At 47.9% G+C, this 13,292-nt stretch overlaps 7 protein-coding genes across 7 annotated transcripts; 5 read left to right on the top strand and 2 right to left on the bottom strand.

The window, feature by feature from the left end:
* Nucleotides 1-28: 28 nt before the first annotated feature.
* N7519_001193 (uncharacterized protein) lies at nucleotides 29-388 on the top strand (the record flags this gene model as incomplete). The annotated part of the gene is made up of 1 exon (XM_057287971.1): nucleotides 29-388. One exon carries the CDS (start codon nucleotides 29-31, stop codon nucleotides 386-388), a length of 360 nt encoding a protein of 119 aa, XP_057154054.1.
* Nucleotides 389-884: 496 nt separating this feature from the next.
* Nucleotides 885-2,057, top strand: N7519_001192 (Hsp20/alpha crystallin family protein; the record flags this gene model as incomplete). The annotated part of the gene is made up of 1 exon (XM_057287970.1): nucleotides 885-2,057. The coding sequence occupies one exon, from the start codon at nucleotides 885-887 to the stop codon at nucleotides 2,055-2,057; it is 1,173 nt and encodes a 390-aa protein (XP_057154053.1).
* A 203-nt stretch (nucleotides 2,058-2,260) lies between these two features.
* On the bottom strand, nucleotides 2,261-4,333 carry N7519_001191 (uncharacterized protein; the record flags this gene model as incomplete). Its single annotated transcript, XM_057287969.1, has 7 exons — nucleotides 2,261-2,455; nucleotides 2,520-2,647; nucleotides 2,704-2,778; nucleotides 2,839-3,465; nucleotides 3,524-3,613; nucleotides 3,673-3,986; nucleotides 4,098-4,333. 7 exons carry the CDS (start codon nucleotides 4,331-4,333, stop codon nucleotides 2,261-2,263), a joined length of 1,665 nt encoding a protein of 554 aa, XP_057154052.1.
* A 1,647-nt stretch (nucleotides 4,334-5,980) lies between these two features.
* On the top strand, nucleotides 5,981-7,529 carry N7519_001190 (MATE family efflux transporter; the record flags this gene model as incomplete). The annotated part of the gene is made up of 3 exons (XM_057287968.1): nucleotides 5,981-6,398; nucleotides 6,629-7,122; nucleotides 7,170-7,529. 3 exons carry the CDS (start codon nucleotides 5,981-5,983, stop codon nucleotides 7,527-7,529), a joined length of 1,272 nt encoding a protein of 423 aa, XP_057154051.1.
* Nucleotides 7,530-8,392: 863 nt separating this feature from the next.
* Nucleotides 8,393-10,029, top strand: N7519_001189 (agmatinase; the record flags this gene model as incomplete). The annotated part of the gene is made up of 7 exons (XM_057287967.1): nucleotides 8,393-8,527; nucleotides 8,589-8,998; nucleotides 9,054-9,275; nucleotides 9,324-9,541; nucleotides 9,591-9,683; nucleotides 9,743-9,893; nucleotides 9,942-10,029. The coding sequence occupies 7 exons, from the start codon at nucleotides 8,393-8,395 to the stop codon at nucleotides 10,027-10,029; spliced, it is 1,317 nt and encodes a 438-aa protein (XP_057154050.1).
* Nucleotides 10,030-10,355: 326 nt separating this feature from the next.
* N7519_001188 (Zn(II)2Cys6 transcription factor domain-containing protein) lies at nucleotides 10,356-11,814 on the bottom strand (the record flags this gene model as incomplete). Its single annotated transcript, XM_057287966.1, has 3 exons — nucleotides 10,356-10,833; nucleotides 10,908-11,698; nucleotides 11,746-11,814. The coding sequence occupies 3 exons, from the start codon at nucleotides 11,812-11,814 to the stop codon at nucleotides 10,356-10,358; spliced, it is 1,338 nt and encodes a 445-aa protein (XP_057154049.1).
* Nucleotides 11,815-12,200: 386 nt separating this feature from the next.
* On the top strand, nucleotides 12,201-13,197 carry N7519_001187 (RTA1 domain-containing protein; the record flags this gene model as incomplete). The annotated part of the gene is made up of 3 exons (XM_057287965.1): nucleotides 12,201-12,354; nucleotides 12,421-12,663; nucleotides 12,746-13,197. 3 exons carry the CDS (start codon nucleotides 12,201-12,203, stop codon nucleotides 13,195-13,197), a joined length of 849 nt encoding a protein of 282 aa, XP_057154048.1.
* Between the last annotated feature and the right edge of the window lie 95 nt (nucleotides 13,198-13,292).

Genomic DNA, 13,292 nt, shown 5'->3' with positions numbered 1-13,292 from the left:
CCTTGGCAAAATCACATGAATTATCCAAATGCAGTACACAAGTCATTTCAAGGATTTCCGATATTCTAGCGGCTTGAGGCTTGGTGCTGCTCTAGTTTTCGAGGCAGGAAGCCTACAACAAGGTCCCGTGTTGTTCTCTCGCGTTGTCTTCCGCAGGTCCGCGGATGCCATCGTGTTCGAGGATTTGGACGGCCTAGCTTCTCCAGCACTGCGGAAACACGCCCGAGTCGAACCTGTTCCGATTAGAATACGTCTCGATAGTATCCGAGGAAATGGCACGAGATTAAGCGTACTCATCTGTCCGTTCGCATCAAAGATCATAATCCTGGCTGGAGATTCTGCCTTCACTTTTAAGGCGGTGGATAAGGCGGTAACAAATAGCGCGTAATTATGCCACATCATGTGTGGCGTTGTGTGGCGCACCTGGGCAGCTCTAGTCTGAGTCAGGATCTCGGATTTAGGGGAAGATTGCCTAATCGGGATGGTCCTCTTTAGCTCCGTTGTATACTTCAACCCCATCGATGTATCTTTGTTCGCCCCTCCGAGTTTTAGGTTCTCGTGGCTTCGGAGATAATGGTGTAATGCATTGCTATCAGCGATATCCATGGATATTGCTACATCGGGACCAATTCTCGGCCCCGAGCCCTGATGGCGAATTGGTGTGATGATGCACATGGCTAGGCAGGACTGTGGTACGTATACTTCCAGGATGATGGTTAACACGGCTGCCTAGGTGTATAACTAATTATATATAAAGAGCAGAATGTGTATCAGATCAAGTGTTTTCCACATTTCTTGGCTTTCTTCTCTCACTTTTCATATCTTCCCAACATCTTTTTTTTCTCTTGCAAGTTACATATTTTACATCAATCTAACATTTCAAGATGGCCTCCATCTACGAACTCAACCAGCCTACCAATCCGTTTTGGGACTTTGTCAACGGCAATCTAGAGAACCATCCTTTCTTTGCTCCTCACGGCCACCGTGGACACCACGGTCATCGTGGCCGTCGTGCATGGGATAACGCCCGACAGAGTGACAACACCACCCGGGGTGCTCAATCAGGCAAAGCCACAGAACCCAACGATAACATAAGGAAAGATGAAACATCAGCATCGGACTCAGACTCTCCCGACAACCACCGCCGCCACGGCCATAGCGGAAAGTGCAAGAACAAGGCCCATGGAGGTCCCGGTCACCATGGACCAGGCCCTTTCCGCGGCAAGGGCGGCAAGGGGAAACATGGCCATGGCCATCACGCTGGGCCTTATGATTTCCACAGTTACGGCCATGACCACTACCAAGGCACCGCCTTCGGGGGCCATGGGCATGGATATGGACACGAACACGGACTCTACACTTATCCATACAACTTCCCCGGTCATCACCACAACGCTGGACCCTTTGATTTTGGCCCCCGTGGACAAGGTCATCACCACAAAGGAGGCCTCGGTGGCCGTGGCAGACAACATGCCGGGCCTCCTTTCGGCAGTCCATTCGAGTTCCTGCGCCAGCTCGGTGCAGGACTTGGTTTCCCCATGAACGGGCCCACTGCAGAAGGTGTTGACTTCACGCCCTCCGTTGACGTCTTCGACTGCCCCGACAAGTATATTGTGCATATCTCACTGCCCGGAGCTAAGAAGAACGACCTTAGCCTTGACTATGACACTGATGAGTCCGTTCTGCATTTGGCGGGTGTCGTTTACCGGCCCGGTGTCAATGAGGATCTGCACCAGGCTCTTGTAATGGAAGAGCGGGGTCAGCACGTTGGTGTATTTGAACGCGAGGTTCGTCTTGGGACCCGTGTTGCCCCAGCTTTTGTTATTGTTGATCAGATCTCGGCAAAGCTGGAGGATGGTATTTTGAACGTTACTTTGCCAAAAGTTGTTCAGCATCCTGAGGTTGGGAAAAAGAAGGTTTTTGTGGAGGATGGTGATTTGGAGAATGAAAAGGAGGCCTTGGTCGTGGATGAGAAGACTTTCACTCCGGTGGAGTCCGAAGGGAGCGATGTTGAAGACGGTGAGGCGAGGGAGTTTGTCAAGGTTCTTGTGCAGTAAGACGGGTCGAATTTGTGCGATTCTGGATTAGTCGAAGTCTTTTTATTATCACCTGTCGTTTAATATTCCTCAGACTTTCATTTGCATAATCTAGATGTATCTCTCTGGGGCTCTCATACATGTGAATAGTACACATTGTAGTCGGAACGACAAAAGGCCTGGGCTTGCTGCGAGTTGTCCGTTTGACTGACATGAATGACACACTAAGTTGGTCCCACGTAGGGGTCCATATCAAACTCCGGATTGACCCATGAAGGCTGCGGTGCTTTTGCACGCATCCAAGCCCCAAATTTATGCAGAACACCAAATACCACACACCCGCCAGCAAGTACAATAAGACCTTGGGTAGTGAAGGTCCAGGTCCAACCAGAAGACTCTTGCCAGGACGCGATGAAAAACTGTATCATATCAGTATCAACATCCATTAGATACCTCATCAGCAAGAAAGATTGGACAACGTACCGGATTGATAAAAGCACTCAGGTTCAGAAATACGGCGTAGAAAGTGACCACGCTCGTAGTTTGTAATGGGTAGCAGTCAACAATGTAGCTAGTAGTTACAGTATTGCCTATCTGGATACCAGCCGCAACTGGAGGAATGTCAGCTCTGCATCGAATGCTATGTATACCGGAGGATAGAACTCACATAGGAAAAATGCCACCTGGCCTACCATCCAGTGATGGTTTTCATCGATACTAACTCCCCAGACTACCAACCCAACTATAGTAAACATTCTTGTCAGTCGAGCCCAACATATATCGTCTGGAAAGTCGAACGCACCAGTGCTGATCAATATAGCCGGGTACGCCAACCACAATCGCATCTCTGGAACGCGGATATTGCTATTCCTTTTCGACAACTTCTCGACAATGAAGTCACTTAATCGCCCAGAACACACAATCTCCGAGATGAAAGTCCCAAGGAACAGTCCGAGGAACAACAGTCCCTGAATAAGAGGCGTGTAGGTCGCATAAGCTGCCGGTATCATTGTGATAACAGATAAAACCCACCAATACCAGGCAAAACAGTACCCGATAACTGCGATAACGACTGCGGGTAATTGAAATGTCAACACGAACCGAGTGATTGAGTCCCACAGCTTGGGATGGCGCATGCCAGGGACAGGGCGCCAATTGATGAAAGGTAGGTTCTTTGTCCGGCGTAGCTCTGATGATAAGGTCTTTGCCGGAGACATGGACGTGGCCGCGTCATCTCCTTTTATTTGCTTTTCAATATCACTGGGAAGAGCAACGCTGTCATCAAGCCGAGGCATTTGCTGAAGCATCTTGTTGCGGGGGTAAAGGGTCTCTGGCATGAAGAAGAGTTCGAGAAGTAGCAATAATGCAAAGAGGATTGCGTTGAACCAATTTATCCACGAGGCACTCACGAGGTCCAAAAAGCCGCCGACTGTATTATATCTCAGCATATTGCGCATCAGTATTCTGAGATATCCGAGCAAACTTACAGGTAGGGCCTAGAAGCAGACCAGCATCAAGTGCTAGAACCCACAAGCCAAGCTTCTGACCACGCTCATAATCAAAGAACAGATCATTAACTTTGCCCAACTAAATGTCAGATATGGTTATTGTCCGAAGATAAATGGTTGAGACATACCAACTGCCATTCCGACTATAGAGGCTGGGCTCACCCCAAATCCTTGGAAGAAGCGAGCAGCCATATATCCCAAATAGGTATCAGCTACCGCAGCGCCGATGGTCGAGATCAGTGATATGGTTGTTCCGACTAAGAAGACCACCCTTCGACCATAGATGTCACCAAGCGATGACCATATAAGTGGTCCGACAGATAACCCTAATGCCGGCACGGCTACTGTCCAGTTGACTTGCGAATAGTTGATCGAGTATTGATCTTGGATCTCCGTAAATGAGGGAACTGTGGTGGTCGTGAGGTATGTGAATAGGAAATATCTAACAGAGCGTAGCAAAATTTCAGCAAGACATGTAGATTGGTTGATGTTTTATTTCTGGCAAGTGTGAAGCGAAATAATGAGAGATTCTCGGAGCTGATTTGGGACCTACTTAAACATAACGATAGATAATATGCCATGTTTCTGGAGGCTTGACCAGTTTAATGGATCTAGAGAGTCAGCAGTCGGTTGAGGGTGAAGTCTGATTCCGTTTTTGTTGACTGTTGCATTGTAGAGAATTTGGGTGCCCTGGTCCACAGGGGTATGGGTTGTGTCAGAGTCGTCGTTTTTGGTGTCTGTTTCTCCAACCTCGCGTTTATCATCAATTTCTTTTGTGTAAGATGCCATCTTGTACGCTCTTTTATGTGAATGCTTAGCCAAGAGTATAGAGGGCAATGCCGGCATATAAGTATGATATTGATTGTTGGAGCCTTCCTGACGCCTCGATCTGGGACTGAAATATATATAGGACAAATATACTGAAGCTGGCGATTATCTCTCAGCATATGTTGGAACTGCCCTTCGGCTGTCTACTGGCCTGGCTGCCGGGGTAGAGACTCCTGATGCAAGGGCCTAGCTGATAAGCACTGAATTAGGGTTTATAGGGTTCTATAAAGCACATTTGAGCCTACTTCGTCGAGTGAATGAGCCTTTGTGTATTGAAGCCCTGGCATCGTATACTATTACCATTTTCTTCTTTCTACGGATAGTTATTCGGCGGAATCATACCATCTTTATTCATGAGGCATACAATTAAACAGTGAAGTATTTGGTCATTTCTTTCTTCGGATTTTGTGTGCATAGACCCTTTAGAATGGTATTCCGTAAGTGCCGGGACTATCGTTGCCGCAAAGAGCCCGCCACTATCAAAGTGACAGGGGTGCGAGGACGTCGTCCGGATGTACCAATCAACTGGCTAGAGTCCATGATAAGAGGTAAAGATAAGGGCGACAGGCAATTAGACATTGGCCGCAGAGTGACAACTTAATTCTCCGATGTTTCGATTCTAAAAACCATGTAGACCTGTTGTGTCTACCTTGGGGGAATGTCTGGGGTACCCCGCGCTAAGAACGGATGGGCTCTAGCAATATGGATTTGCTAACACCATAACCACCCTCACTACTCCGTAAAGTAAATCATTTATCAACAAATCCAAGTCTCAAAGGTTTCACGACGCACTGATGTGCACCTAATTTATCCCAAGTTACACAATTGCGACATGTCTGACCAGAATTGGAGTATACGATAACATCACCGTGGAGGACAAGTCATTAGCATGACACCGTCCTTTTGGCGCTATCAAAGTCGCTTTCGCATTGACAACGAGCATCTTTCTCTCTAGTCAACTTCCGCTTTGGGGCAACAGCTAGAGAAGACCCGTGGACTTCAGGACTGATCCCGTTCTTATCATTGATAACAATAAACGATATTTTTGTCTATTGTTGGAGATCATGACTGGACCGATCTATTCTAAGCCATATACTCCAATTTAGAAGCCAATAAACGTGGCTCCAGCACGCCCACTTGTTGTATACCAAATACCGAGTCTCTCCAGCGTCCGAGATCGGACTTGAACTTGAGATACTCGACCAAGAAGATATTAGCAGTGGAGCAAAAATACACACTTCAAGGAAATTATTGCTTTTATTGTGTCAATCATACCAGCTATGTATTATGTATCCATTGTTGAATACACAGGCGGCGAATTTGCTGTACCACTGAGAGATTCGTTGATATACAAACTCCACGGCCGTAGCGTAGCATACATAGCCTTGAAATAAATTGCACTTTCCAAATCAAAAGCGGTTTTCTGACTGGAAGCGTTTTTGTTTCTTCCAAATCCCTTGCTTAACAGGCGGACAAAATCACACCGTACTGTGCCCTTACTTCTAAAAGCGATCACATCGTCAAATTGCCCAAACCGGCCAAATTCTGAGATATTGAAGGCAAAGTCAGATCTACCACAAAAGCACATATTGTTGCAATTCAATTACCATGCCCGCCCCCTCCAGCAACAGAGGCCCAAACCACCAACCGAATGAATATACTTCCCTCGTCTCTAAGCCTATCGATGATGGGCCACCATGGAACGACTCCGAAGAAAACGAAAGCCCATTCTCACGACCTCTCATACTCGCCGAGTTCTGGATCTTGCTGAAAGACTCAATTCCTGTGATCTTAGCCTACACGCTGCAAAACAGCCTCCAAACAGTATCGGTGTTGATCATCGGTCGCTCATCGCCGGAGAACCTCGCAGCGAGTGCATTCTCGCAGATGTTCGCGATGGTTACAGCGTGGATGATTGCTTTGGGAGGTACCACGGCTATGGATACACTCGCCTCCTCCTCGTTCACAGGAAGCTCTAATAAACATGATTTGGGAATCCTGCTACAGCGGGGTTTCTTCGTCTTGGGTCTTTTTTTATATACCCGTTGCTGTCTTGTGGGCTTTTTCAGAACCGGTGTTTTTGTTTCTTGGGCAGGATCCTCAACTTTCACATGATAGCGCGAGGTTTCTGACTTGTTTGATTCCTGGGGGTCTGGGATATATTTATTTTGAGGTAATGAAGAAGTATCTTCAAGCTCAAGGTATGTTTGTACGAGATTCATTTGGGTACGAGGCCTAACCACGACCACTGTATAGGAATCATGCGAGCTGGAACATACGTGCTGCTGATTATATTACCATTAAACGCCGGTCTCAACTTCCTATTCTGCTATACATTTGAGATCGGCCTCTTAGGCGCACCTCTCGCAACTGGACTCTGCTACTGGCTTTCATTTGCATTGCTAGTTCTCTACGCACGCTTCATCAACGGCTCAGAGTGTTGGGGCGGATGGTCTCGCGAGGCATTCCAAAACCTTCACACATTTGCACGACTCGCTCTTCTAGGCGTTGTGCACGTTGGAACAGAATGGTGGGCATTTGAGATCGTCGCTTTAGCTGCCGGGCGTCTGGGCACTGTCTCACTCGCTGCTCAGAGTGTCATTATGACAGCCGATCAAGTTCTCAATACGATCCCTTTTGGAATTGGGGTAGCGACATCCGGTCGCGTCGGTAACTTACTAGGAAAACGGGACGATACCGGTGCGGCGCGGGCGGCGCATATCTCTGCCATGCTGAGCATGGTTTTGGCGGTGTTGTGCTGGCTGTTCTCATTGGCACGAGAGACCAATTTGCCAAGATCTTCAATGGTGATTCGAGTGTTGTGAGTCTCACAGCTGAGGTCCTGCCGTATGTGGCGCTTTTCCAGATTGCCGATGGGCTTAATGGGAGTTGTGGGGGAAGTCTGAGAGGAATGGGACGGCAGCATGTGGGTGCATTGGTTAATTTGGTGAGTTATTACTGTGGTGCATTGCCGTTGGGAATCTGGCTTGCGTTTCACGGTTGGGGGCTTAAGGGTCTGTGGGTTGGACAGTGTATTGCTTTGTATTTGGTTGGTGTTTTTGAGTGGGTTATTGTTGCGCGCAGTCGATGGGATACTGAGGTGCAGAAGGCTTTCCAGCGCATGGATGTACATGAGACTTTGGAGGATGGGATTTGAAAGAGAGTATATTCAATTTGTAAAGACATACATAAATTGGTCTTGTTAGATAGGAATTGAATTGAATCATTGTTGACATTGAAGTACAAGCCTTCAAATGTTGTTCGACGTCTCCCGCTACACTCCAAGTCTCGCAACACAGACGTGTTTAATAACCGTCCTACTGTTATTTAACCGTCCTACTGTAACCAGAATCACATTTAGTATATTGTTACAATATGCTATACCAACAAGTCTACATATGTATTATCCTCCGTTGTCGGACAAGCAATCCACCAGATGCTGGATTTTTATAGATCGACAACCACCAATGACGACCGACCGATAAGCCATCGCATATACTAATAGAAATACATCCCCTATCTTCCCCAACTCTACTATTTATCTCCCGTTCCCATCTCCCCGGGCCTTCCATTTTGGGATGGAATAGCTTTGCCTTGCATACTCTATGTATGTCGTGGCCAAGCCTTGACACCACATCCCCCACCAACCGGTTATTAGCCTGCCATCAATTCCTCAAAGGGAAGTTACTGGGAGCGGGAGGGGATAAACGCTACCTAGCGGTGGCAATTGTATTTTCAAAATTGACTCCAATGTTTAGCTGATGGGTGCAGATAGTAAGAATTGCCGAGTTCTTGTCAATCGTGTCTGTATCGGGGCAGTAACGGTAGAGGGTTACTATCGTATGGCAAGCTGACTGTTGCACTGTATACAGTGAATTAAACTGGGGTGTAAAGAATATCTTAGGAATGACATACATATATCATGGAAGGCCCTGCGTTTTACCACCATAGTCAACCGACTTGTATTCACTTTGGCACTTTCGAATTCTTCTATACGTCACCCCGGGTCTTGAAATCACAATGATTGTCTCCATCGCCGGCTTGGTTGCCCTGTCTGCTCTCGCCACAGCCCATGGTGACCATGGCCAGTCCCAGCTTGCTGGTCCACACCAAGGACTTTGGTACAACACACTCCCAGGAGATGGTGGCACGCAGGTGAACAACCCCTTTGATAACATACTCAACTCAAAAGAAGCCATCTCACTAAACGAACAAGGCCGACTCCGTATTCTCAGGAATCTCAACTTTCGGCCGCCTGCCCTATTACCCATGCCTGGCTAGCGACGCCGAGAAATACGACATCGCTTTCCTAGGTCAGTCAACACCAGCTGGTCTACAGCAAGATCATACAAAGCCCTTACTCACACTTCCACCAAACAGGTGCCCCCTTCGATACCGGAACCTCCTACAGACCCGGCGCCCGGTTCGGACCCAGCGGTATCAGACAAGGTTCTCGCCGCCTCAATCTGTAGTACGTATCATCTCCAACAAGCAGAGATGCTTCCACATGGCACGACGAAGCTCACAAAAACTGGCCTTCAGTGGTGGCTACAATGTGCCTTTGCAGGCGAACCCGTTTACTAGCGATATGCGGATCTTGGATTGTGGCGATGTTCCTGTTACATCGTATGTTTACCTTTCGAAGGGAGATCGAGAGACAAGAGACTAACCCCCCACATAGATATGACAACGCCTGGGCAATCCGGCAGATCGAGGAAGGACACAACAGCATCCTGATGCGCAAGCCATACCTTGACGCGAATAAACCGGGTCTTTCACGTGCCGGCAAGACCCTTCCTCGTGTTATTACCCTTGGTGGTGATCATACCATCACACTGCCCTTGCTGCGAAGTATCAATAAGGCCTATGGGCCTGTAACAGTGATTCATTTTGATAGTCATTTGTGAGAACTCTTAGCAGTACAGTATGGGCGAATAACTGACTTGATTAGGGACTCGTGGAAACCGAAGGTCTTCGGTGGCTCTCCTAGTGAGGTTGCAGCTATTAATCACGGCACATACTTCTACCATGCGGCGATGGAAGGATTGTTGAGGAATGATACTAATATTCATGCTGGTATTCGTACGACGTTGTCTGGGCCTTCTGATTATGACAATGATGGGTACTGCGGGTTTGAGATTGTTGAGGCGAGGGAGATCGATGTTATTGGTATGTTATCTTGTCGATTGGCTTGGTTTTGTGCTCATGCTTGTTTTAGGAACGGACGGTATTATCAAGAAGATTCGCGACCGTGTCGGAACTGACAATCCGGTTTATCTTTCTATTGATATTGATACTTTGGATCCTGCTTGTAAGTCTTCTCTGGAGGTGACTATTGTGACTTTTTCTGTTGCTAAGAATACAATCCAGTCGCACCGGCTACCGGCACGCCAGAGACTGGCGGGTGGTCTACACGCGAACTGCGGACGATTATCCGTGGTCTTGACGGGTTGAACTTTATTGGTGCGGATATCGTTGAGGTCGCGCCGGCTTATGATACCAATGCAGAGTTGTCGACGATGTAGGTTCCTTTGAGCGGAAGATATGACAAAGACTGATTTCTTTACAGGGCTGCCGCTGATGTGCTGTATGAAGTCCTTACTATCATGGTCAAAAAAGGCCCTTTGTCTATTGGGGAGGAGTCTCATGAGCTGTGAAGGCTTGTGGAGCTGGTGGACATGTCATTGTGGTATTTGGGAGTGCAGGCATCAAGCTTTGAAGTTGGCGTAATGAACATTGTTTGAGGGGAGAAAGTCAACATCGGAAAGGAGGATTTCCCATGTTCCTGTCCATTTCGATTGGATTGATTGTTTCGATTTGAAATTGCTTACCATGAAAGAATTAGTCGCCGCTCAAGATGGAGAGGAATATATAACAATATTTCTCTGGCTGCAAAGTCCTGTAGAGCATAGTCCCTGTAACGGTATTATAATATCCTATCAATATGTCCGACTCTAAAATTACTAAACAGGGTAGATCGAGGTCATTTCCCAAAGACCCATCTCCTCGGCCATACCAGCCACTCCCTGAAGCTGAGGTGGATCCTGACCTCAATTTCCTCTAGCAATTGAATTGAAGTGCCTTTGAGGAGCCAAGAATCGTTAACAGTATGCAGCAGCACACACCAATGACCAAGCAGGACCAGAGCTGCAGGATGGCATGCTTCCATATCATCTCGGAATCGTTTGGAAAGTGAGTATGCCCACAGTAAGACCATGCCAGTCTCCACGTGGGGTCCTGCGAGCTCTATCTGCCGAGTCGAGTGCTCAAAGAACTTCAGTGACTTCTTGTAGTCTGCTCGGTAATCGTGAGGACGCGGTGATTGATCCGACACGCTCAAGTTCTGGTGGGACTGTGGTTGTTGGATCTGAGGAAATGGGTAATCATCAATAAACTGATGGAGTTGTGATATCCGAACATGGATGTCCGGGGGGAGCAGTGATTGCTGCATGGTCCCTGGGCTGAGACGGGGTCAGTCGGTTGGCCCCACAATTACCATGCCCGCGATGTGGGATTGCGAGCACTCAAAACTCACCTTGGAATGAGCGTTTCATCTTCAATCCAGACACAGTTGACAATGGGTGCGAGCTGGGTTCTTCTAAGAGAGGGTAGCCACGGCTCCATGATAGTTTGCAATCCAGTGACGGCGGAAAAGAGCTCCACCATATTCGATATCGGAGCTGGCCAACGGTCCTCACCCAGTCTGATCCGCGTGGCACAGATATATAGCGTAATCATAGAAGCAAAGCAGAAAACAGGCTGCCAGTTGCTAGGGTCGATTGGCGAGGAAATGAGCTCTCGAAACTCTTTTAGTGCAGCTGCTTGGTGGTAGGAGGATGCCTTAATGTTCTTCTCCTTCTGGGTTGGGAAGAGATAGGCACGATGTAGGGCAGAAATAGCAAGTATCCCGTGCATCAGATATTTATTGGAATATCCCTCCACTGGGACAACAACGCGCCAGATATGCCGTGAGTCTTCGCGAATTGTCAGAGCGTTGCATGTCACCGTGCAGTAATGGTGCATGAGTTCAAGATCCGATGCCCAGTCATCCGTATTCAAAGCTGGAATTTCACCTGGCGAGTCAGCCAAAAATTGCAGTAGACCAGATCTACTCTCTGCATTAGGCTGATCGTGACCCAGAGCTCTCGAGTTCCCGGGGGGAGTTGCCGGATATGACTCTATGTTCAATGGCGACGGCATGTAAGGCGGCGCCAATGACTCTGACCGAGTATATGAAGTTCCAGTCGGAGTTGATACGCCACGCTCAACAAATGAGCATTGAATTGCATGTTTGGTGCAGTTTGTACATGGGTATTGCTCATCGCACTACGCTGGTCAGAAAAAGCTGAAAACCCAGGGGATATTCGACGTACTTTTAGTTTTCGTGCCTTGCATTGTGGGCAGCCATTGCGCGACTTCCGATGTGATCTTCTTGGGCCCATTATCAAGCAGATATAACAGTTGAACTGGGGAGAAACATTGAATCCTATGCGAGTGCGGATACGGTGATGCGGACACGAATACGGATACGGAGACGGAAACGAATTCGACCGAAAAGCCTCTTCAACGCCCCCACATGGTCTGTCTAAGCTGCGTAAAATCCCAGACGTTTCCCAAATGATAAGAATAACGCACGAATCAATCCATTCGATTAGAAGGTCGCCTAGATTTATAGTGGATCGCGGAGGAGGCCCGTTTCCGAGAGGCTAAGTATGGGCTATGCTAATGGCTCTTGCTGGATGGCTATTGCCCACGTTGATATAAAAGTCCTGTTTACCCCAATTAGCATAAATGAAACAAATCTTCCTCACACTTATCTCATCTCAACATGTCCGACCAACTCAATATATATGGGTACAATCCTTCTCTTCCCGCCGCTGTCATCTTCATCATTCTCTTCAGCGCTACGACTGCCCACCACGGCTATCAGCTCACCAAGTCACGATGCTGGTACTTCATTCCATTCGTGATCGGCGGAATATGTATGTTGGATTGCTTGTTTACCTGCTCAACCGTGTAAAGGCACCACTAACTCTCAATTCATACAGTCCAGGTCATAGGATACATCTGTCGAGCCGCATCGCATGACAACTTCTATGGAATCCCACTTTATGCGATGCAGTCCCTGTTCATCCTGCTCGCGCCGCCGCTGTACGCGGCCTCAGTCTACATGATCCTCGGGCGAACAGTGACCTACCTACAGGCTGAGCCCCTGAGCATGGTGCCAGTCAAGTGGATGACGAAGATTTTCGTGACGGGTGATGTGTTTTCATTTTTCTTACAATGCACTGGTAAGTAAAGCCTCTTTCATCAAATCAGATGATAGCCCAGCTATGGAATAGGAACATAGAAGCTAATCACATCTCATCTTAGGCGGCGGTCTCATGTCCACAGGAGGCTCCATGCGTGACATGGGCTCAAACATAACCATCGGTGGCCTCGTCGTCCAGCTTCTCTTCTTCGGCTTCTTCGTGATCGTCACGACGGTATTTCACTTCCGCATCTCTCGTCAGCCTACCCCCAAATCGCAGTCAGATCGTGATCACACCCGGGGTGATGGCTGGAAACAACGCAATTGGTTCACCATCCTGATCGGACTATACATCGTCAGCTTCCTGATCCTAGTGCGGTCTGTGTTCCGCTTGGTCGAATACAAAGAGGGTTACGATGGGTACACCATGACCCACGAGGTCTTTATGTACATCTTTGATGCGCTGTTGATGTGGATCGCCATGGCCGTTTTGAATGTGTACCACCCCGCCGAGATCTTGGGGGATGGGAAAGGTGGGAGCCGGGAGTATTCAGATGTAATGCAGCTAAGCTAGACAGCAATCGTTGTGGCTCCTAGGGCTGGTGCACTTTACTAATAAGAATCCTTTTCAATTCTCATCAAAATTTCCTCACTTTTCATCAGAACTTC

Source organism: Penicillium mononematosum (genome assembly GCF_028829835.1).
Source record: "Penicillium mononematosum strain IBT 11891 chromosome Unknown utg000001l:1.0-4488741.0:1.0-4491989.0, whole genome shotgun sequence".
Classification (NCBI taxonomy): domain Eukaryota; kingdom Fungi; phylum Ascomycota; class Eurotiomycetes; order Eurotiales; family Aspergillaceae; genus Penicillium; species Penicillium mononematosum.
Note: the sequence above shows the minus strand (reverse complement) of the source record. Positions and strands in the feature narration are given on the sequence as shown.